Genomic DNA, 27,636 nt, shown 5'->3' with positions numbered 1-27,636 from the left:
TTTTTCATCTCCGCCAAGCTAAGCAGTTGGCTCCTTACCTCTCTCGCCCTGACCTAGCCACTGTGATCCACGGACGGTCACCTCCAGACTGGATTATTGTAACTCGCTCTATGTGGGGCTGCCCTTGAGACTGACCGAGAAACTCCAGCGGGTGCAGAATGCCGCTGCGAGACTCCTTACGGGGTCTTTGCTGCGAGATCACATTCACCCAGTGCTATACCAGCTGCACTGGCTCCCGGTGGCGTACAGGATCAGGTTTAAGGTGCTGGTTTTAACCTTTAAAGCCCTATACGGCTTAGGACCCTCGTACCTACGGGACCGCCTCTCCTGGTATGTCCCACAGAGGAACTTATGGTCTTCAAATAAAAACATCCTGAAGGTCCCAGGCCACAGAGAGGTTAGGCTGGCCTCAACTAGAGCCAGGGCTTTTTCAGCTGCAGCTCCAATCTGGTGGAACGCTCTGTCACAAGAGACTAGGGACCTGTGGGACTTGACATCTTTCCACAGGGCCTGCAAGGCAGAGCTGTTCCACCAGGCCTTTGGTCAGGGTGCAGCCTGACTCCCTCCTCTGGCAATCTTTACAGAACTTAAGCTTGATGGTTGCCATCAATTGGATTTTAATTAATTTTTATAATGAAATGTTTTTAGAATGTTGCACTATTTTATTGTTGTTAGCCGCCCTGAGCCCAGCTTCGGCTGGGGAGGGCGGGATATAAATAAATTTTATTATTATTATTATTATTATTATTATTATTATTTATATCCAAGCTTTGCTCCAAGTCATGCAAGGTGCTTCAGCTGCCTGCTCCCCATTTTATCCTCACAACAAGCCTGCGAGGTAGGTTAGGTTAGGTCAGTGAGTGGCTGAATAGAGATTAAAAACCGCTGCCCCCGTCTCTCTGGTCTTAATCCAGCACTCTAACCACTGCACCACACTGGCCAATGGATGCCTACTTGGAAGTAAGCACCATCGTGTTCAGGGGAGACTTCCTCCCATGTAAAATGTGCATAGGCTTACTAACTTGGGTCTTCTTTCTTATGGCGGTGGGCTTTTTTTAAAACAATAGTTTTAAACGAATATATTTATTTGACCTGATTCTAATAATCAAATCTCACCCCCTCCCCAATATGGAGCTGCTTTTTTGCGGAAGGGGGGAGATCACAGAACTGTAGAGTTGGAAGGGATTCCTAAAAGCTATCTAATCCAACCCCTTTGCAGTGCAGGAATCTCAACATGCTGCCATCCAATTCGAAACCATACCGGATTCTGCTTAGCTTTTGCAAACGTGCTAGCAGATTTTTTTTATTGCTGGTGGAGGGCAGGCCGCTATTTCGTCACAATTCCGCTAGAACTGAGGGTTTCTCCATTTGCTTTGCTCGTTTGAGCAGCTCCCGCTTTTTGCAGGAGAAAAGGATGAATGGAAGTGGGTAGATTCCAGTACGAACTCGGAAAGTGATCATGCGGAGGGTAGCTTGGACTCCTCTACATTCCCCGCCCTCCATATCTCTTGCCTCTAAAACAAGAGTGACTGACGGCACATCCTTTCCCGTCATTCGCCCCGCCCCCCTCGCGCGCCCATTGGTGCTTGGGTTGAAATTCTCTCGCGCGCGAGGGAGGCGGTTAGGCGGGGAGGGAAAAAGCGCGGGCTTTTCTTATTCATTCTCCTCAGGAGTAACCGCCTCTCCTTATCTCCGTTTCTCCCGCCTTTTTGCGTTTCTCTCTCTCTTTCGCGCGCCCAACATGCCTTGTTCTGAAGCGGACCTCGCCTCTTCCCCCAGCAAGAGGCCAAAGGTCTCGGGCTGCGAGGCGCCCGGCGAGAAACTCCGCTTCTCCAAGCTGTCGGAAAACGCGTCCGCTCCTTCCAAGGGCTCCTCCCGGGCTGCGGGCTATGACTTGTACAGGTGAGGGAGAGGGCTTTGGCCCACCGCCGCCGCTAAACAATGGATAAATATATATATGTAGAGAGAGAGAGTTCGAATCCTGCTTGCTTCTCGGAGTGGTTTAACAATATAAAAAATATAGTGCTGGAATCCTGCTTGCTTCTCAGCGGTTTAACAATATAAAGAAATATATAGTGCTGGAATTCTTCTTGCTTCTCAGAGTCCTTTAACAATGTATAAATAGAGAGTTCGAATCCTGCTTGCTTCTCAGAATGGTTTAACAATATTTTTTAAAAATAGTGCTTTAATCCTGCTTGCTCCTCAGAGCGGTTCAGCAATATAAAATATATAGTGCTAGAATCCTGCCTGCTTCTCAGAATGGTTTAACAGTATTTTTTTTTTTTTAAAAAAAATAGTGTTTGAATCTTGCTTGCTTCTCAGTGTTTTAACAATCCTGGAAAGAGCCTTTTTCACTTTTAAGATCAAGGTGGAGAGAGAGAGTTGCCACAACCCATTTATCAAGGTCAGGAGTCGGTGCATTCAGCCCCACACCTGCTATTTGTGTCTTTAAGAGGACTGGGTGAATTAGTAGTGGATCAGGCTAAGGCAGCCCTGTATAGGGAAGCTTTTAAATGTTTTTTTTGGTATATGCTGGAAGCTGCCCAGAGTGGCTGGGTCAACTTAGTCAGATGGGCAGCGTGGAAATAATAAAATTATTTATTAAAAATTTATTTGGTTTTTCAAATTAAATTTTTACAAAGATATATCAGACATAAATCATAAAAACAAGATTCCAAGGAATCTCCTGGGCTTCCATCCTTCCCTTTGTGCGTCCTATTATTAATCATTTCCTCCTGCATCTTTTATGATGATCCACATCTTTTACATCTCCATTGTGTCCAGAATTCACCCTTAAACTACAAGAGATATTCCAATCCTACTAACAATTTCACAAGTAGGGGTTTTCCAAATGAAACAAATCCCATCCCTGAATTCCTAGAATTTTGGCTAAATTGCTTCTTTCTCCTGCAGTCATTAGCTATGGGTCTGTCACAAAAAGATACTTATTATTTAACTGTATTGTTTTGCATTTCCTCACAGTGGTGCTTAAGGTGGCTAATAGCTGGGAGGTCTCCGCACCACCCCCGTAATTCAGGCACTCCTCAAAACCTGCCTGAGAGACACGGGGTCATATAGCGCAAAGTGACTTCATTTTCATGTGCCAGGAGGCAGGCTTTAGTGCAAAACAGTAGCGTTGAGCACCCTTTTAGATTGCTCACCTGGTGTTACTATCTTTATACTGCAATTATCTGGGACAATTTTAGTCTTCAATTTATTTTAATTTTTATTTGCACCCAGGACCTATCCTTATCTCCACCTTCCACCATGCAACCCAATCGGAAATGTTTACAGCCCGTACAATTCCTTGTTTTTCAGAGCTAGAGTGACCAGATGGAAAATACCTTGATGTATAAAAGGGAATTTTGACACATGTGATTCATCACATTCTGGGGCCAAATGGCAGAGGAGGGCCATTCCCTTCAGGCATTGTGAGCTCCCAGAACACCTGGCTGGTTATGCCTAGAAATTGAATGCTGGTCTGATGGTCATGCTTAACAAGGCAATTTGTATTTCTTCTGGTAATAACATAAATTTGCTTGCTTTTCTAGTGCATATGACATTGAAATCCCTGCTTCAGGGAAGGCTGTAGTGAAAACAGACATTCAGATTGCCCTTCCTTCTGGATGTTATGGTCGAGTAGGTAAGTTGCAAAACAGAAAGCTTCTAATCTTGCAAATTGCTTCTTAAGACTATTCTCCTGAGAACTATGGAATAAGAATGTATATTCTCTAAGTATTTCCTGGAAATGATCTGCAAAACCTGCAGGAGTACATTAGTTCTATAGTCCCTTGTGTTGAATAAGTACCATATTTTTCTGTCTATAAGATGCCCCATGTATAAGACTCCCCCTATTTTGGGGGACTCAGATTTAAGAAAATGGGGGAAGAGGTATCCGTGTATAAGACTCCCCCTAATTTTTGACATTGTTTTTTAGGAAAAACCCTAGTCTTATACACGGAAAAATAAGGTACTTGTGGGTTTGCAGCCTAGGGTAACTTTTTAGTAGCCTCTTTTAAAGCTTTATTTAGCAGCCATATTAATAAATTGATTTATGTAAAACTAAATTTGGAACACCTTAATTTTTATGTATCTGAAGCCTGGTTTTTTTGTTGCTTTGCATTTGGAAATCTGATAATTATACAAATACCACCCATAAAGTCCAGTCCTTAAATTTGTTGGGTCTGCAAATACAATTTTCTCTTTGGAAATCAGTTAAAGACTTCTTGTCCAGTTACATAAGTGGTGAATTGTGATAGCACCATGATCACTATTTCTAGCTGGTCCAACAATGCTTACCTCTTGCCAGGGTCCAGACCTCTACTTAAGATTAAATCCAGGGTTGCCTCCCTTATTGGTTCCATGTTATTAACAGATCAGGGTTTTGGGATGTGATTCTGTAAAACATTTCAGTGGGCATTTAGCTTCAATAAATGAAAGCAAACTTAGTGTGTGTTTCCTTTTGTAGTTGTCCTGAGCTTAGTACCAGCACAGAAGTGAACTCATTTGAGTTGCAACTTGCTTCAACACATCATTTGTATTCCAGTCCTTCAAGAATTTTTGTATATGCTTAACGTCCTTGTATGATTGCAGTACCTTTTTGCTTATATAAAATGAGTAATAAACCTACACTGATGGGCTAAAATGTTTTTCCCCCAACGTAACTGAAAAGGATTGCAACATGCTGAAGAATGTACTGTAGTGGTTTTGTCAAGCAATGTAGGTTTCTACTGAAGTTGGGAATAACCACACCAGATACTATAACGCTGAACAAGAAGTGTGGATAGAGCGTTCCTTCTTAATCCTGGCTACCTTAACCAAGTTAGCCATGTCCATATGAGTCACTTAATAATTCTCACTAGTGTGAGTGCAGCCATGCAAACAATTATTCTAAATGCAAGACAGCTCTCTTATTAAAGCCATTTTAGAAGAAGAGGAGGAGTTTGGATTTGATATCCCACCTTTCACTCCCTTTAAGGAGTCTCAAAGTGGGTCCTCCCCCACAACAAACACTCTGTGAGGTGAGTGGGGCTGAGAGAATTCAAAGAAGTGTGACTAGCCCAAGGTCACCCAGCAGCTGCATGTGGAGGAGCGGAGACGCGAACCCGGTTCCCCAGATTACGAGACTACCGCTCTTAACCACTATACCACACTGGCTCTCTTTGTGTTTTATTTTATTGCTGAAAGAAACTATATAATGCTGTTAATTGAAACATTTTAGAAATACTTGTGAAATGTGAAACTATTAGTATTGAACAACTTGCCATGGAGGTACATTTTACAAAAAATTAGTTTTGATTTTTTGTTTTTAAAAACTATTTTCCTTTCTTTTTGTTTAGCTCCTCGCTCTGGTTTAGCCGCAAACCATTTCATAGATGTTGGCGGTAAGTCACTTGTTTCTTACACTTTTTAGCACTTGATGGCTTTATCACATACCAGTATATGATAGTAGAAACATATATTATTGAAATTGACAGCTGGGTTCACAAGCAGTTGAGACATCTAATATGGCTAATTTGTAGATGGAATAAATCAGATCTCTATCCTAGGTGTTTGCATCCTCAGTCAAATGAGGTTTAGCTTCATGCTACTTTGCAGGAATAGAAGTTCGCTTCATAAAACCTTTAACTGGCTTGTTCTAATATTATTTCCACCGCTGCTGCAACTGCCACTCAACACAAGCCTTCAACAAACTACTTTAGCTGTTTCAGTAGAGCATGAAATTAACATGGGTTTGACATTTATGCTTCTATGTGTACCATAACCCTAGATTCATAGCTTTAGTTGCAAAATACTGCAAAATCTCATTACTGTGGTTATTTTTAGGTAGTTCCTGAAGCATATACTCTCATGAGGCTATGAGGTGCCCAAAGACCCTGAGGCATGTTTTACTTCATAACATTTTCAACTTAAAGGAAGCACATGTTATATGCAACATTTGTGTCTTGGGTATAACGAAATGGAGAGAATTTAGTGCTGAATTACGAGGGGACCATGTGGAGTTGAGGTGGGAAATACACTTTATGCTACATACCCACATCTAACTTGGCCCCATTTTGACCATTCCATTTGCATATCTTTGTCATTGCAATAACTTCACTGGTGGGAAATCCTTCGAAATTCTGTTTTCCTCAGCAAAACTTTTAAAACAGCCAGTAATAATATGCAAACTCTGATAAAGAGTTTGCTTAGGAAGTACCAGATGCTGTGTCTAGAGAGGAGAAATATAGATCTGGATAAGTAAAGGTGTTTATTTAAGACATCAATTTAGTTTCTAGAAAATATCCTACTTAGTACTTACTTGAATAGTTCATTAGTGTTACTTCAGCCACACATTGAATATTTGGAATAGCTGGTTCTTGTTATATGTAGTCTTTGCAGTTGAATAAATTAACATACCGTAATTCCAGAGAACTCTTCTAACTTATTTTAAATGCATACAAATTAAGACTAAATTTTGAATGCTAGTTTAAACATTACAATTGAGCTTGACTGTCTCCTGCTTTTTGTTTTGCTCCTGTATTAAAATCTTGGGAAATTCCTTATGCGTATGAATAGTTGAAGGTTATTGTAATTCTGAAAAAGCCATTATGGAAGTTTCCATAATCTGCATGTGTGTGCTTTTGGAATGAAGGATTTCAACAAAATGTATATTGTTAATCTGGCAGGGAGAGTACAGATTTTCATTTTATTGCTTAATATTCTTGACACCCACAATGAACTACCGCGGGTTGCACGTTTTCGGGTTACGGACTGCGCCGAACTCGGAAGTACCGGAACAGGTTACTTCCAGGTTTTGGCGCATGCACAGAAGCGCCAAATCACGTCGTGTGCGCAGACGCGGCGGGTTGTGAACGTGCCTCCTGCATGGATCACGTTCGCAACCCAAGGTTCCACTGTATCTGTATTCTGTTACATGGTTTTATTTGGTTTGCTGTTAAATTCCTTGAGCAGCCCAGTATTATCTACTTTAGCTGCTTTGACACAAGTAGAGGGAAATAGGAAAGAGTTGTCTACTTGTTCTGAACTTCCCTTTCTGTAGCTTTTGCTAATTTGTATTACATAACCCTCTGGTTATGTAAACTTCGGGATGCACGCATGGGAAACCCGGAAGTATTTTACTGGGTTTCGCTGCGTGTGCAGAAGCGGTCCTCAGGTTGCGGAAACCTCAGGATCTGACCGAACCTCCAGAACGGATCCCGTCTGCAACTGGAGGTACCACTGTACGGTACTGAGAAGACAAGGCTGTTTATATAAGAACTACCAGCAGTGGCTCCCTTCACGCCCCTCTTTAAAGTAAAATTGTAACAATTCTACACTATAAATGGCCTTTATGACCACTGTTGCTGCAGAATAGAATTTGAAACTAACTGCAAGTTTAAGGCTGGAGTTTTGATATTGAACCAGTGCTGTTTTATTAAACCTGGTTAAAGAAAGAATACTTTATTAAACTGGAAACAAGTTATCTGGCCTGAACTCTTCCCTCACATTCTATTGTGGTTTGTAATTTGGCATTAAGCAATAATTGCCTGTTTTGGGTGTAACATAAAACAGTGGTTTAAAGCAGGTGGGAAACCTGCGCCCTCCAGATGTTGGAAGACTGCAACTCATGATCTTTGGTGGAAGTTGGAGTCCAGCAACATCTGGAGAGCCTGATTTAAAGAGACTAGGCCTAAAGCATCAAAGCTAGCCAACAAGGATGAAGTAAGCATGTCTTGAGCCATAAATGTTACATCTGAACTAGCCCACTTCAGTGTGATACAGGTTGCATCCAAATCAGTTTCTTATTTCAATATTCAGGTGTTCCTAGCAGTCAAGTAAAAGGTGGAATTCCTTAAAAAATGTATAATGAAAAACTTCTACTTTCTTACATTACCCGATGTTATATATTACAGCTGGGGTTATTGATGAGGATTACAGAGGAAATGTTGGTGTTGTACTATTTAACTTTGGAAAGGAACCTTTTAAAGGTAAGAATTAAACTTTGAAGTGTAGATATCCACCTGAACTTTGTAGTTTTTTTTAAAAAGCTTTCTCTTTTATTGTGTCCTTTTTAGAAACATGTAAACATTCCAGTCCTCAATATGGAAGATCTAATGTAGTTTAAAACTTTGAGCTGGTTGCGGCCTTATTTTAGCCTTGGTGATTCATTTACAAAAGGAGTTTCAATATGCTAGGGTTGTGTAGTTAGCCTGGTCTGTATTTTAGAGGGTGACCATTCTTCCTGGAGTTTAAGAAGCATCTCCAAGGGAAAGTAAATAGCAGAACTTCTCTACAGTATTGCTTTGTGTTTTCAGGTTCAGTAGTCCTCTTGCTACAGCTAGTGATGTGAGGTGAGAATATCCTCTGCTAGAATATTCTAGAGAATATTTTCTGCTAGAAAATTCTCCAGAGAATATTCTCCACAAACTGTAAATTCTAATATAAGAACCAGTTTTACAACCCACATTTAAAAGACATAGTAAATAATAAGTCAAGCTGTGATATTGCCAGTGTAAGTAATGATTAGTAATTTTTTTGATCCAGTTACATTACTGGGCATTGTGTCATTCACCATTGGAAGTTCTGAGATGTGAACTACAGAAAACATTTTTATTTTAGTTTTAAAAATGCTATTCATTTAATTTGATGAACAATTTAATTCGTATGTATTTCAAGTATATGTAATAGCCCTTTTTCTATTTTGGTGTGACCTTATTCTTAGCAATTCTGTACCCTTGGCCATACAGTGTTTTGTTTTGTTTTGTTTTTCCAGAAAGTAGCTTTAATGCTTTATACAGTACCTAGGCCTATACAATTATGCGTAACTGCATGTGAGGTGGTCTTGATTTAAACAGTTGAGGTCTCTTTATTTTTATTTTTTGAAGAATGTGAATTCACTGTATTGCCCCACTGAATAAAAGTATAGATACAGTTTTTGATTGCCATCTGAACAAGTTTATCCATGACTAAACATGTATATTAACTAATGAAAATTCTCTAATATTCTCATTCATTGAGAATATTCTCCAAAAAATTATTCTCAAGAATTTAACATCACTAGCTACAGCAGCAAATGACTGCTCCAGATGTTATTAAAAATATTAGAGTTTGTGGTGAAACAAAACTCCACTTCAATAATACATCTAGTTAAATACTTAATCAGAATAATACATAGTGATGTATTAAATTGAAGTTGGATCACCAAACTTTGGAGATGAATGAAGACTGTACCGAGGTACCCGAGTGGTACCTCGGGTTAGATACGCTTCAGGTTACATACGCTTCAGGTTACAGACTCCGCTAACCCAGAAATAGTACCTCAGGTTAAGAACTTTGCTTCAGGATGAGAACAGAAATCGTGCTCCGGCGGCAGCAGGAGGCCCATTAGCTAAAGTGGTGCTTCAGGTTAAGAACAGTTTCAGGTTAAGAATGGACCTCCGGAATGAATTAAGTACTTAACCCAAGGTACCACTGTAATGGATTCAAGGCATAGTCTGATGGAACAGGATGCTGGCAGCATTGCTAAGCAAATTTAGGTCTAGTCAGTGATTGGGAGGACTGAATGAGGGTAGATTGGTTTTAAATCAGACTGATTTTAAATCACGTTTTCTTCTAAAATTAATAGTTGGTTCACGCGGCCATGCTAACTGGCTGTATAGCTGTTAGAACATTGGTTTACAACCGTAGTGGCGGCTAATTCAAAACTTTTGATTACATAGCTCACATGTACTGAGTTAATATATATGCTTAGTAAGGAGCCATAGAATTGCAGGATAATTTATACTGTAGTGTTCTTAAAGTGTTGATACTATGAATTCTTAAACCCTTTTTACTTTGGCTTTGAAGTTAAAAAGGGGGACAGGATTGCCCAGCTGATCTGTGAGCGCATCTACTATCCTGAGCTTGAAGAAGTCCAGGTAAGGAACTTCAAATACTTTGTATCCACAGCTGATTTATTCTTTTTAAAAGGAAGGAGAGGAATTAAATCCTGCTTGCTACTTTAGCACAAGAGTTTGTCATTCACTATCCACTGCATTTTTTAAATTTTGTACCTAAACATGAAATATATTGTGGTGGTCACATGATTTTCAAAATTATAGAACAAGAGACAATGACTTTGAGAAATTAATCACATATCTATCTTTTAGGTTTTGGATGAAACAGAACGTGGCTCAGGAGGTTTTGGATCAACTGGCCAGAAATAAGGATAGCTGTTACTTGTAGTAAATGATTTCATTTCCCTTGTTTTTGTATAGAGCATTTTTGTATAAATAAAACTTTTTTTTTGGTAGACTTGCTTTCTGTTCATACAGAGTTGCTGAAGTTACAACCATTATTCAAGGAAAATAACTTGAATATGTGTTACAACATACTATTCTCTGCCTACTTATGTTCAGTAGGTGTCAGTATCATGCTAGTAGAGCGCAGAGGAATTTTTCAAGTGAAAACTATTAAGGACTACAAAAGGCACTTGAAGCTCTTCACAGAATTACTTACAAAATATCAGTGAAGTCATAACAAAAAAAAAAAAACAGTTTATAAAATCACACTTAAAATAAAGACTGAAATGAAATCAGCAAGAAGCAAAGAAAATAATAAAATGATCACCTGGCAAATGCCTAGAATATGAACGACTCTATTCTAAAAGCCAACAGTGATGCCAATACGTCTAGGGAGGCTATTACGTAATGGGATACCACAACATAAATGGTCCTATTTCTAGATGCAACAGACCTGATCCATATCTCTCAAACTAATATGCAACACAGAAATTGCTCATCAGATTTTATGCTTCCCACCCAGTTCTTGACTCAAAATGAAATATTGAGATGAAAATATTTAGGAATTCCTACTATTTATGTCTGAGTCCTTAACTGACCATCTGACTCGCTTTTTGAGAAACGACTATTAAGTGTTTATAATCTGCCTTCACCAATACTTTGTTACTTCTGTCTCAGTAGAAATGAACATTAAGAAAAGAGGCAATATTCAACAATCACAGAATCCATAAAACAATTCCAACAAGCAGATTAACATCTTCATAATGAAATGAAATGAAATGAAATGAACAAAACACAGCAGTGAGGAGAGCAATTAGAATTTCCACTTAAACCAAATGCCTGTTAAAGAAAACAGGATATCCAGATGACTTTAGCAACAGTTCCCAACCCCTGTCTCCTCTGGGGTATCCCACTCATGGCCCCTTTCTGTGCCAACAGACTTTCCAACCCACATTTCCAATTAAAGAAAACTGCCTTTCTCCATATCAGTTGAAGGCCCAAATGCAGACAATTCCAACAAAGAAAAGTAGGAGGCGTCTAAGAGAACCAGTGTGGCTGCATAAGGAGTTTACAGATGAGCTGAGATGTAAGAAGGGCATGTACAAGAAATGGAAGAAAGGGGAAATCACAAAGGAGCAGTATATACTAGTAGCCAGCAGTTGCAGGGTGAAGGTTAGGCTGTATAAAGCTCAGAATGAGTTCAGGCTTGCAAGAGAGGTTAAAAATTAAAGGTTTCTTCGACTATGTCAGAAGCAAGAGGAAGAACAAGCAAATGTTAGGTCTTTGCATGGAGAAGATGGAGAAATGCTGTTGGGAGACAGAGAAGGTGGAACTACTCAACACCTATTTTGCCTCTGTCGTCACCCGAAAGGAAAGTGATGCCCAACCTGGTGATAACCAAATAAATGAAGTAAGGCGGGAGCTGCAGCCCAAGACAGGAAAAGAGGTAGTAAGGGAACATCTAGTTTAAGTGAATTCCAATCTCCAGGACCTGTAAAGGAGCTTGTGAATGTAATCTCAGAGCCTTTTTCTATGATCTTTGAGAATTTTGGAGAACAGGTGAGGTCCCTGCAGACTGGAGGCAGGCAAATGTTGTCCCCATCTTCAAAAAGGGGGGAAAGGAAGACCCAGGTACCGACTTGTGAGTTTGACATCAATACCAGGCAATGTGCTAGAACAGATAATTAACATAACCAGAAGAGGATGCTACAATCATGACCTAGTATGGGTTTCTAAAAAATAAGTCAGGCAAATCTCATTCCTCTTTTTTATGGAGTTACAAGTTTAGTGGATCAGGGGAATGCTGTGGACACAATGTATCTTGGTTTCAGTAAGGCTTTTGACAAAGTCCCCCATGATACTCTGGCAAGGAAGCTCGTAAAATGTGGGTTAAATGAGGTAATTTAGGTGGATTTGTAGTTGGTTAACTGACCAAACCCAAAGAGTACTCATTAATGGTTCCTAATGCTGGGTAAAAGTGACTAATAGGATGCTGTAGGGTTTTGTCCTGGGCCTGTTGTTCAACATATTCATAAATGACTTGGATTAAGGAATTGAGGGGATTATCAAATTTGCAGATTATGCTAAACTGGGAGGGGTAACTAATGCCACAGAAGACAGAATCAGAATTCAAAATAACTAACAGATTGGAGAACTGCCCCCAAGCTAACAAAATGTAATGTTCTGCACACAGGCAGGAAGAACCAGATTGAGAATACTTGGTTTACTAACAGTACATGTGAAAAGGATCTAGGGGGTCACATGTTGCAGCAGCAAAAAAAGCTAATGTTATTTAGGTTGCATAAACTAGAAGTATAGTGTCCAAATCATAGGGAGGAAAAATACCACTCTGTTCTGCCTTGATCAGACCACACCTGGAATACTGTGTCCAGTTCTGGGCACCACAATTTAAGAAGGATGTTGACAAGCTGGAATGTGTGCAGAGAAGGGCAACCAAGATGATTAAGGGTCTGAAAACCAAGCCTTATGAGGAATAGTTTAAGGAGCTGGGTATGTTTAGCCTGGAAAAGAGGAGATATGATACCCATGTTCAGATATGTCAAGGGCTGACACATGGAAGGGGGAACAAGCTGGAGGGTAGGACTCAAACCCGTGACTTCAAGTTACAAGAAAGAAGATTCTGACTAAAACTCAGGAATAACTTTCTGACAGAGCTGTTCAACAAATCTCCCTTTGGAGGTTGTGGACTCTCCTTGGAGGTTTTTAAGCAGAGGTTGGATGGCCATCTGTCATGGATGATTTAGTTACAGTTCCCGCATTGCAGGGGGTTGGACTAGATGACCCTTGGGTCCCTTCAAACCCAACAACTCTGATTCTCTGAATTAAGACTAGCTGTTGAGCATCATGTACCTTTGTTCAGCTACTGCTAAAGGAAAGCATCTTAAATTATTCCTACCTGATAGACAAAACATTTTGCTTTATGATTCATGTTTCAAAACCTATTTTAGAAAGTTAGTATTTTGCTGAAGAGAAACTGCAGAACCCATGCCAGGAAGGATCTGGGAAAAATCCATCTACCTCAATGGGAAAGTAATGCTTTCAAGTTCACCTCAAGCTGAACTTTTCCAATATAAACACTGAAGAATTATTAAGCTTTCTAACTGCTCTTGTTTCCCAGTGGCTTCCAAGTGCATCCTGCTTGAACTAGCAGCCTAGCAATATTTTACTTATGTCAGCATTTAATTTTGTCATCCTGAGCCACCACAGTGTAAAGAGTTGAGAAAACAAATCACTTAAAACATGACTTAACTGTAAATATACAAAATATAAACCAACAGATAACATTGCTTTTTAACCGGCATGGGCAGTCTGAGAATCAAAGGAAACAAAATTGTATATAGCTAGGTCTAATTTCCAATATTATTACCATCTACAGATCTTTAGCTCAAGCCGACGTGCAAATGATTAACAATGGGGGGGGGTTACTGCAGAGGGACAGGTTTATGAACTAGCGTTTTTATTTTAATACATTTTTATCCTGCCTCTCCTCAAAAGAGTCCACAGTGACATACATGGTTCTCCCTTCCTATAGTGTATCTGACACAACTTTTTATGGGGTAAGACAGTGAAGATTTGAACCTTGGCCTCCCCAGCCCTAGTTTAATACTGGCTGCTACCCTTTGTCATAGCATGGCTGTTAAAAGACCTTGCAAGTTCTTCTGCAGTACTGGTTTACAAAGCTGTCCCTTTGCACCTAAGCTTGATTATACTTGTATAGTTTTAAACACAATAATTGAAATAATTATTGTGTTATGCAAAACATTTTTGTATTTTTTAAGCTTGATTGTAAGTGGCCCAGAGGCCACCCTGAATCAGGCAATTAACAAATTATAATAAAACTAAAAATGTCCATGCTGATGTTGTCCAGATGAATGATTGTGACCCTCCCAGCTGAATGTAGCCCTCTAGTCATGTATAGTGAGCTGCTGGTTGCTGGACATACTGTTTTTGCATTCCTAAACAGGCAGCAAAAGTAGTCGCAGGCTGGGTGTCTCTTCTAGTATAGCAAATGAACCACTAGATGGCACTTTAAGCCTTTTCTTTTAACATTGTACACACTTCTGCAAAGGAATCCCCCGCCCCACCCCCAAAGATCTTTTTGTATGTAATTAATCATTGATAACTCCCAATGGGACTACATTGATGGAAAGCAACATGCAACAATAGTTGAGTGAAAGCTGGCAAAAGCATAATGTCAAGGAGGGGAACAATGCCCATAATTGAAATAAGATTTGGAAGGTTGAGCCTTTTGTACAATCACTTCTGGCATAGGAGAGAAGCCTGTGGGTTCTTTCCCTTGCTGGGTTTCAACACAAATGGAAAATTGCAATGAAGAGAAATGTTACCACCCCACCCCCAGCTTTCAACTTCTTTTCTCCTTTAACTTCTGTGTTGTCATGATACTGAATATGTTCAACCCCTGCACATTAAACTAATCTACTTACAGAAACATGGCAGAGTTATGAGAATCCTTATGAATATTTCTCAATTTCTGTATTGGCTGGGACTCTTGTAACTACTCAGACAGGTACTTAGTGTCTGCTGTCATTGTGTTTTGGCTTCAGGACAGTTAAATGAGCTTCAGTATTAAGTAAACTTCTATGACCCTGCCAATTTCCTGCCCCGTCAAATATCTCCTCATAAGAATAACAGTGTCCTTTTCTTTGGTTTGAGTTCAGCGTGCTTTTTTTGGCAGGCCTGGCATTTTCAACTTGCATACATTTGTGACCTCAAGTGAAACTAAAGTGAATGCTTTGGTTCAGTGTTTCCCAGGTTTTGCTTATTTTTTAAAAAATGATTGTGGACCATTCAGATATCTGAAGTAGGAGCACAACTATTTCCCCTCATTACACTATTATACGCTGGTGGAAGTGGTAAGGAAAAAGGAACAGTTTGCTAAATTCTTAAGTCATAGTAATAATGATAATAACGATCATATTATTATGGACGCTGTTGATTAGAACAGGGTGTAAAATATTTCATAGCAGAAGTGTAGCTTTCACTCCCCCACCTGGGTATCTCCATTTCTCCAGAGACCCCTCCGTGCTTTAGCACACAGACCATTCAATAGGCTGCCCTTGTGCTGGTCCTCTCATGGCTCTGTTTTCACTTTGCTAGCAGAGATTGTGCACTTGGGGGCCTCAAGGTGCAATGTCTATGTGGATGTCCAAATACAAGGCATGGAAAGGTCTCTAGAGGAATGAGCCTTCTGGGATGCACCATATTTGGTCTTCCAACAAGCACTTAGTACAGTGGCTTGGTAGAAGACTGGTGGCTATGCTTGCGTTTATGAGAAGCCCCTCTACTGTATTTTGCGGCCCCACTAGCACTAGGAAAATATAATGCAGTAGGTTTCTCAATCATTACAGGGTTCACAAAAAATAATAAAGACCTGGATACCTGGATATTTTTATTTAGTCTAGCTGCCTTGTGAAGTGCCTGCTCTGGAATTTTCCCTTGATTCAGGCACATCTGCAGTGGGAAATGGAATTTTCTCAGTGGCCTTGTCCTTTCAGATGGTCATGCAAGACCCATCTGTTTAGAAAGGGGTTTAGTTGAGAATGTGTGCAGTTATCTGGCTACAGTTGTTAAGACTATTGATGCTACTGTTGTTTGTATTTAAAATTTGTTGATTCATTAGTGTGTTTTTTCCCCATTGCTTAATTAGAATTAAAAACAATATACACTAAACAGTTCAAGAATCCTGGAACAGCACGATAAAAATGTCAGCAACTAAATGACCCAGTTAACAACTAAAGCTGGCAGGTTTTGAAGTGAAGCAAATGTGTCTCTTGATTGCTGTTGATTGTGGTGAAATTGGACAAAACAAAATATAATGAAAACTGAACAATCATAAAAATCACTTCAGTGGATTCTTCTAACATGAGTATTTTGTGGTTTACAGATTTGTAGCCAGAGTAAAGAAGAAAAAGGAAAGGCTGTCTCTAATTGTGCAAGACAAAATAACCATGTGTCTTAGCTGGATGAAAAGCTCTTCATTTCCTTTTCAGCCAGTCAGATTCAGCCAATGCACTTTAGACCCTACTGTGCCATCTGTGCTTGGACCATACCTCCACAAACCATTCTTGTGTCAGATTGTAGGGTAGTTTCTGATAATATAGGCATTTTCTTCCAAGAAGAAAAAGAGACAGGCCATGGTATGGATCTCACATTTTATTCCTTCACCCCTAGACCATCTGCCATATCCTCTGAATGGGAGGCAAGTTATTTATTGTCAAGCAAAAATCAAGATTGCCAACTAGCCGCAATTTCATCATCCTGACTAGATGCCAAACAGAAGGCCATAAAGCCATGGTTCCCTTACTTTTCTGGGCTGCTGCCGCCACCTTGGTTCCATAAACTCACCCCCAGTGCCCCCCACCCTACGAAAAGCGTTATTCAGAATAGCAGTTTGCATGACCCACTAAGAAAGATTAAACAATAAAATTCAAAACAGTAACAAACAATTGAACATTTATTCAAAATCCAATTAAAGCTATTCAACAAAATTGATACACTTGATCCAGTGATACCAACTTCTCAAAGTCTAATAGTCATTTACACCTCCAGCACCCCCTGTTACCCTTGCCTCTAGGTGCTCCATCCTGGTAATTCCACCACCTCCCCATGGGGCAGTATTGTGTGTGTGTGTGTGTGTGTAAAAAAGAGACCGTGTGTTTGTGTGTTGGAGCAGAAGAGGATGTTTGGCATTTTATTTCGTTTAAAATGTACCTTTCAGAGGAGCAAGTTTATTCAGATGGTAAAGCTGTGGACATATGGAGGACAGAAGAAGGGAAGAATAAGCAATATAACTAATGGGTTGGGGATGAGTTGGGAAACAGCAGTTCAGCTATTTCTATAAAATTTGAGATACATATTATTAATTGCTTTTTACATTAGTGTCAAGATGATTTACAAACATTTAATAAAAACCTAGTTTGACAATATGCCCTTAGAGTTGGCAGAACTACCGTAGTTCAGTCATCAATCTTCTGGAAGCCAAAATGACCACCTCACCCACATACTCCACTTCCTTTAACTCTGTAAAATGTATTTCTATGCAGTCTGACAGATTTGGACATGCAATGTCTGACCATATTATTTCAAATTGCATTGCAACAATACCGATTTATTTGTACATCTGTCTAATGAAATCCAGGGTTGCTAGAACAGATTAAATATGTAGTACGGAATATATGTGATGGGCTGGAATGCAGTTGTGTCAGAGCTGCACTGAGGGCTGTTCCTGGCAGAGCTAGGCATGTTTATTTTCCTTTAACCTCTTTTCTCCAACTTAATGACTGCTGCAAGAGGTCATTCTCATGCTTTGTTCAACACTGCTGCTAAGCAATGTCCCAGAGAGCGTACAGGACAATGGTGCATCAGAGTTTGTTCTGTCTCTGCCAAATTCTTGACATATGGGACACACCCAAGCAGTTTGGGAATTCTTCCAGAAACCAGAGTTCCCACATAACTACGTATTAGGCTGTGATCAGGTTTTGGGGTTAGCCACAATTCAATTAATATAATGTTCATAGATGTTAGTGGAGTTGAAAACGGAGTCTTAAATTTGCAAGAACGTGTGATTATCCTTCAGTGTTAATAATGCTTCAGCTAGCAACCATCTTTCTCCACACACTGAAAAAACGTTGTGGAATCCTCTGTGCAAAATAGCAAGAAAACCGTATTTTTTATAATGTTGATGTAGCTGTTAGGGTCCATGGTTTATAGGGGATTGGCAGAACATTGAATTAGTGTTGGGGATGCCTTAATATTAGCCTAAATGGAACCTTCATGTCCAGAGGCAGGGCAAAGAATTGGGGAAGGCTGTAACCTATATCTTGCTTATGAGTTCCCCAGATACATCTTACAAAGTACCAATGGAAACTACTGGATTACATGGGCCTATGGCCTAATCCATGATGGTAGTGTTTGCATTACCAGGGCTAAGGAAGTGGCGATTCTCTGCTACGGAGCAGCAGTTTACTTAACAACAATTTTTAAATTAAATTGTTATTTGATAATATTTATATTTTCTATATCTCACCACACTTACAATTTTTCGGCAATTCTCAAAAAAGCCCTGTAGGGCAAGCCTTTACTATTATCCTTTTATTTTAGATGGGAATCTGAGAGAATAGTGGTTTGTCAAAAGACCAGATTCTAGTGAATTTGTAGCTGAAGGGCAGTTTAAACCATCCTCTTCCCAGTTTACATCCATGGCCCGGATATTGCACCAACCCCCACAGTAGTTTTCTTACCTTCAAGGAAGAATCTAAGGAAAGGAGACTATATTTGACTGGCACATGAAATGTTTCTGCTCACAGCTGCTCACTTCTCTAGTAAGGACCTAAGCTTCTACTTTTCCATGGGAACATCAGCACCAATGGATGGATCACTTGGGGGAATCTAGGGTCACACTTATGGGACTTTTTAACCTTCAGTTGAAGACCATCATCCCTAAAAGCCCATGGGCAAGGCCTGAACTCCCTTGCAGTAAATTGAGAACAAACATTCCTCTTTAGTAGATAATTTTTCTGTCAGCATTCAAGTCCAGGGAGAATTATTTCAGAGTAAAAGCAACAGTTTTAGAAGCAGAGGGTTCAGGATCTCAGCCCTTAAAGCAACGTGCAGGACAGTACTTTCTCTATTGGAATGTACTGTGCCAAAAGGACAGTGTATCTCTCAGGGGGATATCTCCTTTCTGGGTTCCCCCCTCCCCACAATATGCAGCTCCTCGTTCTATGTTGCCACCTCTCAGCCACCCGCTCCAATTTTCTCTGTTACTATAGAAGCCAGTTGTTGATCCTGGATTCATTCTCTGATTTTTATTCTCTCTCTGTCATCTTTCCCATGAACTAATAAGCCACAGTGGATTTGAAAGCATGAGCAAATGCGAATAATGCACCAAAAACTTTCATGTTCCATTGACATTTGCTTCCCACCCTAATAATTTAGAGTTGTTAACATACCAAAAAGAAAAGAAATTATTCTCCTTCCCATCACTTTCATTACAACGTATGAACCAACAAGAACCATGAGTAATGGAGTTATTGTTTGCTGTATAACACATGGTCTCAATTATAGGGATAAGAAGCATATAAAGCAACAATGAGGTAGGGATGGGTTAGTTGTATGGGTTTTCCATTCAAAATGCACAGTTTGCATTAGAATAATATATACATTCTGTACCATGATTTATCATTTCATTGATGGGGTTCCTTACAATTCAGCATGAAGCTAGCCGGCATTCTTAGTGAGGGCTGAGTACATATTTTTGAAGGAAACATAGAAAACTGACAGCCCCATTTCCTATGGCTAATGGACACTTGAGAAAACTTTGTCCTATGATAGCAAAAAATGATTGTTAGTCTGATTCCCAGTTGTCTGGCAGCAGGGATTTCATGGGAATGGAGTCATCACCACGCCTGCTAGAAGTGAAACATAATCAGACCTTTTAATGCATGTGTTCTTTAATCTGAAGCAAGCTGATTGAAGTAAAATATATCCTATTCACCCAGCCTACCCCCATAATGGTAACTATCAGCACAGCAGCATACATAAAGAGTAAAAAAACCAACCTTGCTTCTTAACAGAGATGTCTTCATTGTGTTCAGAAGACACAATATATAGCCATCATCACGTCTAAACATGACAGATAGCAAACTTTGTACTAAACTGACATACCCCCAATAATTTGCAGCCAGCTGGCTTTAATATCACAACCCATGCCAGGAATGTGCCATCTTTTTGAGTTATTTTCTTCGGCCTTTGTAACATTACATTTGACCTATATATTGAAATCAATGTCACTCTAGTGAGGAATTTGAGTGCATGAGATAGAGCCAGAAGATGATGTTGCAGTGGTCATGGAACTGTCGCTGAAAATGATCTCAGTAACAACTGATTTTTCTCCCATTTATCTGGTATAGAGCAGGAGTTGCCAACCTGGTGCCATCCAAATGGCTTAGACTACAACTCCAATCGTCACGGATAATTGACAACACCAGGCATAGGCAAACTCTGCCCTCCATATGTTTTTGGGACTACAACTCCCATCATCCCTAGCTAACAGGACCAGTGGTCACGGATGATGGGAATTGTAGTCTCAAAACATCTGAAGGGTTGAGTTTGCCTATGCCTGGACAACACACTGCTTGGGGATAATAGGAGTTGCAATTCAAACCATCTGAACACCACCAGGTTGGCTACCCCTGGTGTAAAATCACAAAACATTGCAGAGTGCTTCTGATCAGGGTTCCAACCAGAATGCTCCATTCTAGACTTTCCTTAACAGACGCCCAGTGATCCATGGCCACTAAGGCTGCACAGTTGTCATATGACAGTTTTTGTGGGATAACCAGCTTCATATAGCTAACATGATTAAATTAATGAATGCACTAAGGGGTTAATACCAATGAGTAAGCCTATCCTGCCAGGCTTAGCTATGTTGACTTCCCTTACCTTGGGAGGAAAGGAGTAATCAAGCCTATTGTTCCTCTAAATCTACCTGATGGAGCTCAGCTGTGTGAAGAGGCTTCAGCTTCTTGCTCCAGCTTAGCTGCATGGCTCTCACAAACATTTCTGGTGCTCCTATACCAATCATTTAAGGAGCTTTTGCCACTTTGTAACTAAACCAAGTTTTACTGCCTGTGCAGCTTGTCTGACTGATGCATGAACCGGACATCTGAAAAGTTTGTAAGTAAACCAATTTTTATCTTACCAAACGTGTTTTTCCGTGCTAAGGGAAGTGGAAAACTTTGTAAGGAACTTGCAAGGCCTGTTTTAAAGGCCTAACAACCTATATTTCCATGCTTTAGTTAGTTGCGTATTTTGTGATTTTTAATCTCTGCTATGGTTCTCTCACCAAAGAGTACTTGCCCCAAACTTGAATCTTGGCAACCAGGAATCCTGTTATACCCCGCCGCCGCCCCCCCCCCCTCTCTCTCTCTGTGTATAAACATTCCTTTTGCACCAACAGTTTTTGGATGCACCCCATTTAGGATTCTCCCCTAAAGCTTGTTATATAGTTCAAGAAACCTTAAGACTTCCCCAAACCTGCTGATAACTGTTTTGTGCAGGAATTGTGCATTTTGGCTACATAAGGATCAGCACTTGGAAAATGAGTTTCTCATTAGTATACAGTGGTACCTCCGGTTAAGTACTTAACTCGTTCCGGAGGTCTGTTCTTAACCTGAAACTGTTCTTAACCTGAAGCACCACTAGCTAATGGGGCCTCCTGTTGCCTCCGCGCCGCCGGAGCACGATTTCTGTTCTCATCCTGAAGCAAAGTTATTAACCCGAAGCACTATTTCTTGGTTTGCGGAGTCTGTAACCTGAAGCGTATGTAACCTGAAGCGTATGTAATCCGAGGTACCACTGTATATACAATATAGCAGGAGTTGCTAACCCTGACCGTGGACCCAATCTGGCTCCCTAAGCAATGTTTTTCCACTTCCCCAGGACCCCACAGGTTTTGGGAGTGGCAAAAAGAAAGAAAAAATAGACACAGTACTGGGGTGCTCACTGCCTTGATGGAGGTTCAAAGTGCCTGCTCCCCGGTCCTCAGATGAGCAGGGAGAGGACCACCTCCTCAGCTGATCTGCATAGATCAGCCTCTCCATGTTTACCTCTCTGTTCAGGTGTCTGTAGGCACACCTGTCTTTGATCAGAGTGTGAGGTGGCTACAGCTGGTGGGCTAGCCAAGGTGAATGCAGCTAAGCAACAGTTTATAGACTATGAAGCTTTTTATTCAAGCCCACGTGATTTCTGGCACGTCAAATTGTGATGGCAATTGGTTTGGACACTGGTGGGTCCATGCTTTCAGCTTTATATATGAAATGCAAGGCAGATGATGACAGCAGGTTGAAATCAGATAGATGTCTCACTCAGGGCCAATTCACAGAAGACAAAAATTTCCTGCAGACACGATTTCGGTTTAGGAAAGAATTCTGTGTGTAGTTGGCCACACGCGAGAGAATGCGCACAAGTCTATTTCCAAACATCTATCCAAACTGCATGCAGGATTCATGCAAATTATTGCATGGGAATAATTTGCTGTAGGGAATTAATTTCCCTTAGCTTTCTGGCGCCTGCTTTTGAGTTCATCGGGCCATTCTCCTTTCAGGTTTGAAACTCAAAAACCAAAGGGAAAACACTGCCAACAACTCATTGGGTTCAGGCTGAAACTAAGCGAAGCCTCCAAGGCTTGTACAGTTGCTACCTCACAGCAAAAATATTTCCTGATTCACCTGAACTTTATTCAAAATTGACTCCAAGCTTGGCCCCATCTTTCCTGGATAACAGTCCAAGTTTTATTGAAAATGAGCCCAGTTTCAAAAAGAGGTTCATGCACCTTGACAAACCTGGCTATTCTGGTGGATTTGAAATGAAATCCAAAACTTGTTTTTGCCTGTTTTCGGTTACTGCTTTAGGGTTTTATTATGATTGACACACTTCAGGTTAACATATCTTTTTTCATACACTATACTAATGCGAAGTCAGTTTCCTGCTAGGCAAAGCTTGGCTTGCTATTATGAAATTTCATAGTTGTCTCGTGCTCTAGCCTGATCCAGCAGCAGAGGGCTATGTAGTATGGCGCCAGATTTTAGTATTAATTTTCATCACTTACTTAAGGGTATTTGATAGGATCTCTTGACAATTTAAGAAGTGCTTTTGTCATACTTTCACATTATTTGGCAGGTTCGATTTTTGTTATAGCTTCTTTTTTCCCTAAAACACACCCGCATCCCATTGGCTGTGAATGATTGCCTTCCTTTTGAAAGTTAGATGTGCTAAGAGTAAGATGGAGAGCCTCAAACTTACCATGGCAATATGTAGATTTCTAGGTAATATTGTGCCCCCAACAATCTCCTTACCTTTTTCCAACTTCTTTTCTCCATTTATAGGGAACTATCCTCTGTAAAATAAATTGGGTTTATGTTCCTGGATGCACTTCTCAGTTCCTATATACCAGTGGTGGCGAACCTTGGCACTCCAGATGTTTTGGAACTACAACTCCTATTATCCCTGACCACTGGTCCTGTTAGCTAGGGATGATGGGAGTTGGAGTTCCAAAACATCTGGAGTGCCAAGGTTCGCCACCCATCAGTCATCACATGCTTATGAGCTCAAAGCAGCCTTGGCAAAATAATCAGTGGAGGCTTTCCCTGGCCTGAGCTGGCTCCGTTCCAGAGTTTTGGAATAATTTGAGCCAATGGCTGCTGCTCTTCTAACTCTTAAGGGTTTTGTGTGTGTGTGTGTGTGTGTGTGTGTGTGTGCTGATGTGTGGACATGAGCCATAGGCATTACTTTCACTCTGGCTGATGTTTCAGTTGCAGCAGCATTGTTCTGTTTTCATATTTTAATAGCAAGTTTTCAAAAGAAAGGAAGGAAGGAAAGTGGCGAGTTTTAGAAAATTTGGAGGTTTTATGTTTTACACAAGCACATGCATTGTATCTCCAGAGAGCAGATAGAAAGCTGTAGCTCCCACAGTGCTGTGTCCCATAGTGTGTTTGGTTTGTGAAGTAATGACAGACATAGCTGCCAACTCCTAGGAACTGAGGTCCCTTTGCCCCCCCATAAAATATTTGAGGGCCCCCAAATTTATGGGCATTGCCATTCAAATGGTATGTGCATTGTGTCTTGTGGTTGATTATGCAAGGCAGGTCTTACCTGAGTCCCCCCGATATTTTATTCAAGTTGGCACCCTTGATGGCAGATATAGCGCACAATGCTACCCCACTTAAGTTACAACAGCAGATCAGGTTAGTTATGTACTGGCACCTTGGGGCTTGGGTATTGCTGGGATGGGAGCTACAGAAAAAGTAGTATAAACCAGCTACTGTTTAGGATTAGCCATGATCAGACAGATAAGAAATCTGTTTGTTTGTTTTTTAAATAATCTTTATTAAGATTTCAAAAGGTTACAAAAAAAAAAAAACCAGAAACTCAAAGGATAACACAAAACACAACATAAAAAATTCCACCTTTTAAGTCTCATTTTCAATAACTTCTTTTCATGACTTCCCCACGCCTCCCCTTATTGTATTCCAACTCCAATTGTTTATTCAAACAAGTTTTTATCCTTAGTGTCCTAATCATAATTTATTAATTTACTTAACCATAATTTGTTAATGTGATTCTTTATAATAATTTTAAACCTTAATTCATTATTATCCATTAATTTAGTTTGTTTAACAATTTTTAGAGTATATACCTTAATCATACATAAAAAGAGAAAAAAGAGATATAAAAACAAATAAGAAAATACCTTCCCTAAGATTGTCCCTGATTCCCATCCACAGATTCCCCATTCTTATAATAATAAAAAACATATAGTTTTACACTGGAAAATAAAAATCAGACCCCCTTTGGACTTCTAAACCCCGCCCTTCTCTTCCCGGTTTCAATCCTAAACCAAAGTCCAATTAGTCCATCTTTTTAGCCTGGTGACCTTACGTCCGAGGCTCTCAAATCTCTCTCAGTCCCTTTCAGCCGGCTTCTTCGAAGGTCTTTCATATTGAACACCCCAGGTCGAAGAAGTACCTTCTCAGTGCTAACCATATTTCTTCCGGCAAGGCCTACTTGTTTAAAGGTGGAGCTCCAGCTCTGTTTCTTAAATCTATATGTCCCAAATAGTCCAGTTTTCATCTTAGTCGAATTAAAATTCTTCTTGGCAGGTCTCCGGCTCTCTTTTATCTTCTGTAACTTTTCAGCCACCCCTTCTTTCTGCTCCTCCTGTTCAGCTGATGTCTTGATCTTTGGTTTCTTTTCTTGTCCAGCTGCCTGTGTTTTGAACATCAAGTCCCTTTCCAACTCAGTAGGTATATTTTCTGTTAACTTCGGTTTTGTAGGACTTGTAGACAAAACATGGCCTTGCTCGATCATCTCTTGCCGCTTTCCCATGAGAAAGATAAGCTCTTGCAAGTCAGCTCGTATTTCCCGACCTGGTTCCATTCTTGTAATATCCAAGAATCCCCTCTAGAGGGATTCTGGTTACTTAGTATTCTTTTCCTTCCGATCCAAAAGTCAGGTTTATTTGTATCAGTCTTTCTTTACTTTCAATATTTTGTAGCAATATAGCCGGTTAAAGTTTAAGCTTTGATTTTCCCGACTTTGACAGCTAATTTGACAGCTGTCAAAAGTTTTCTGTAGATCCTCTGCAGGCTCTTTTCACGGGTTACTCCCGGGCTTGAGAAAGGTGGTACTTAATCCAAACAATTAAACTCTTGTCCTCCGGCACATTAGCTTAGTCCTTTAAATCTGTGGAATTTATATCTTTTATCCAATCACCCCAATTCTTCTCGCAACCTTAGTTGACAGCTCCTTGCTTCAAACTGTTTACAATAAGGGGGAGGGCGGACTTCCCTTTTTTTTTCACCTCCCCCGCTCGTGCCGAATTCAGAATCAAATTATTTGTAATCCAATTTCCAAATTACTCACGGGTTGTTGTTCTTGATTTTAAGTCCAAATTTTAATAGGAAGAAGTCAGCGCTCTCCGGCAAATGGCATGCGGCTTCGCTCGGCAGGGGAAGCAGAAGACTCACAGCACCACGCCGCTCCCCGGCACCCGTTCCGTAGCCTTTAAAAAGGCTCCTTCACGAGTCGGGAGGGCGCTAACGATGCCCGCCGAGTCACCATGTCCACGGGCTCCTATGCCCGTGGTTTTTAAGGGTCCCCGTGTCGCCGGCACGGCAAGACCCAGCCCCTGTCGAGCCGATTCCCTCCGGAGCTCGGAGGGAATCCGCCATTAGCCGATCGCGCTAACCCGGAAGTCCAGACAGATAAGAAATCTGGATGGGTTCTGCCTCAGCCCATGAGGAAGATGTTCCATAGGCTATTATAAGGATGCTCACACCTAGATCCACAGACTAATCAGTCTATTTGGGACTGAGGAAAGTATCACACTTTGGCAACAATTTAACATAAAGCTATGTGCTCCTGCCAACTTAGCAGTTTGAAAGCACATCAAAGTGCAAGTAGATAAATAGGTACCGCTCCGACGGGAAGGTAAACAGCGTTTCTGTGTGCTGCTCTGGTTTCGCCAGAAGCGGCTTAGTCATGCTGGCCACATGACCCGGAAAAACTGTCTGCGGATTAACGCCGGCTCCCTCGGCCAGTAAAGTGAGATGAGCGCTGCAACCCCAGAGTCATTCGCGACTGGACTTAACTGCCAGGGGTCCTTTGCCTTTGCCTTTACCTTTATGTGTGCTGAAAACCAGTGAACTTAATGACCGTGAGTGTGCCTCTTACTGTGATTGTAGCTGTCGCCTTGATCTATTAAAAGGTATTGAAGATTTAGCAGCCAGCAGCACTTTCAGATGCTCATGTGAATACAATTATTACATGATCATGCTGTGTAATCTCCAGTTCAAATGCAAGCATTAGCCTGTAGTTTTAGAAATAGAGATTGAACATGCTCTATGCAAACAAGTGGTAAAAGTTAATATACTGAGGGTAAAACTAGTGAAGCATAATGTGTTGTCTTTTTAAACACAGGATTTTGTACTGCCACAATTTCTTTTCCTATATGAGCTCTGTTTCATGCAGGTTCAGTAGTGGGAAGGTGTCAGTGGATGAACAGGACGATGGACAAAATTACCTTTTCACACTATTCCATTGAAAGCCTAGATGTTATAGGCTTGACTACTGTGCAGAAATTATATATTCATTTAAAAATAGTTTATTTGCCACAACATATATTTCAAACCATAAAATAATGCATCATGTGCTCCAATCTCATTAAAAGGAAGGAATACGTTATAGCTGCAACAAAGGTTAAAATGTATACTTCAAGAATTCCAAACTCTGTTACCCACCCCAAACACTACTCCCCAATGTGCCTCACTACCGATGTGTTCAATAAAATCGCCCCATACTGCATAGAAGTTATTGTTTTTCTTTTGGCCTCTTACTACCTGCAGTTTCCATGTTAGCTTTTCCAACAAAGCTGTCTGCCAGAGTGCTTCATATCACTTATCCATGGCCAACAATTGCAATGTTTTCCATGTTCTAGCTATGGTCATTCTCACCACAGTCAATAAATGGGTTATAAGATCTTTCTAATTCTTGGTGAGTCCTGACTGTACAAATTAAGCAATGCCAATCCTGGGGACATAGGTACTGTCTGCCTTATAATCATAGATATCTCTGCAAATACCATTTCCCGTAATTTCTTGATTTTTGAATACTTCCACCACATATGTGTGTATGTTCCAATTGGGGGACACCCTCTCCAACGCATAGGAGAGCTGTTGGGTTTTATATAAGCTAGGCGTTAAATACCAGCCATGTGTTATTTGGAAGGCTTTTTCTTGTCATTACCGAAATAGATTTATATGGGCTTTAATCT

At 40.5% G+C, this 27,636-nt stretch overlaps 1 protein-coding gene across 1 annotated transcript; it reads left to right on the top strand.

Moving 5' to 3' along the window:
* Positions 1-768: 768 nt before the first annotated feature.
* On the top strand, positions 769-10,273 carry DUT (deoxyuridine triphosphatase). The gene is made up of 6 exons (XM_080980546.1): positions 769-1,902; positions 3,552-3,643; positions 5,340-5,384; positions 7,896-7,970; positions 9,829-9,899; positions 10,131-10,273. The coding sequence occupies exons 1-6, from the start codon at positions 1,460-1,462 to the stop codon at positions 10,185-10,187; spliced, it is 783 nt and encodes a 260-aa protein (XP_080836672.1). The 5' UTR covers positions 769-1,459; the 3' UTR covers positions 10,188-10,273.
* The last annotated feature ends 17,363 nt before the right edge of the window (positions 10,274-27,636 follow it).

Source organism: Podarcis pityusensis (genome assembly GCF_964106645.2).
Source record: "Podarcis pityusensis genome assembly, chromosome: 14".
NCBI lineage: Eukaryota > Metazoa > Chordata > Lepidosauria > Squamata > Lacertidae > Podarcis > Podarcis pityusensis.
The sequence above is the reverse complement of the archived record's forward strand: the minus strand, read 5'-3'. Positions and strand labels throughout refer to the sequence as shown.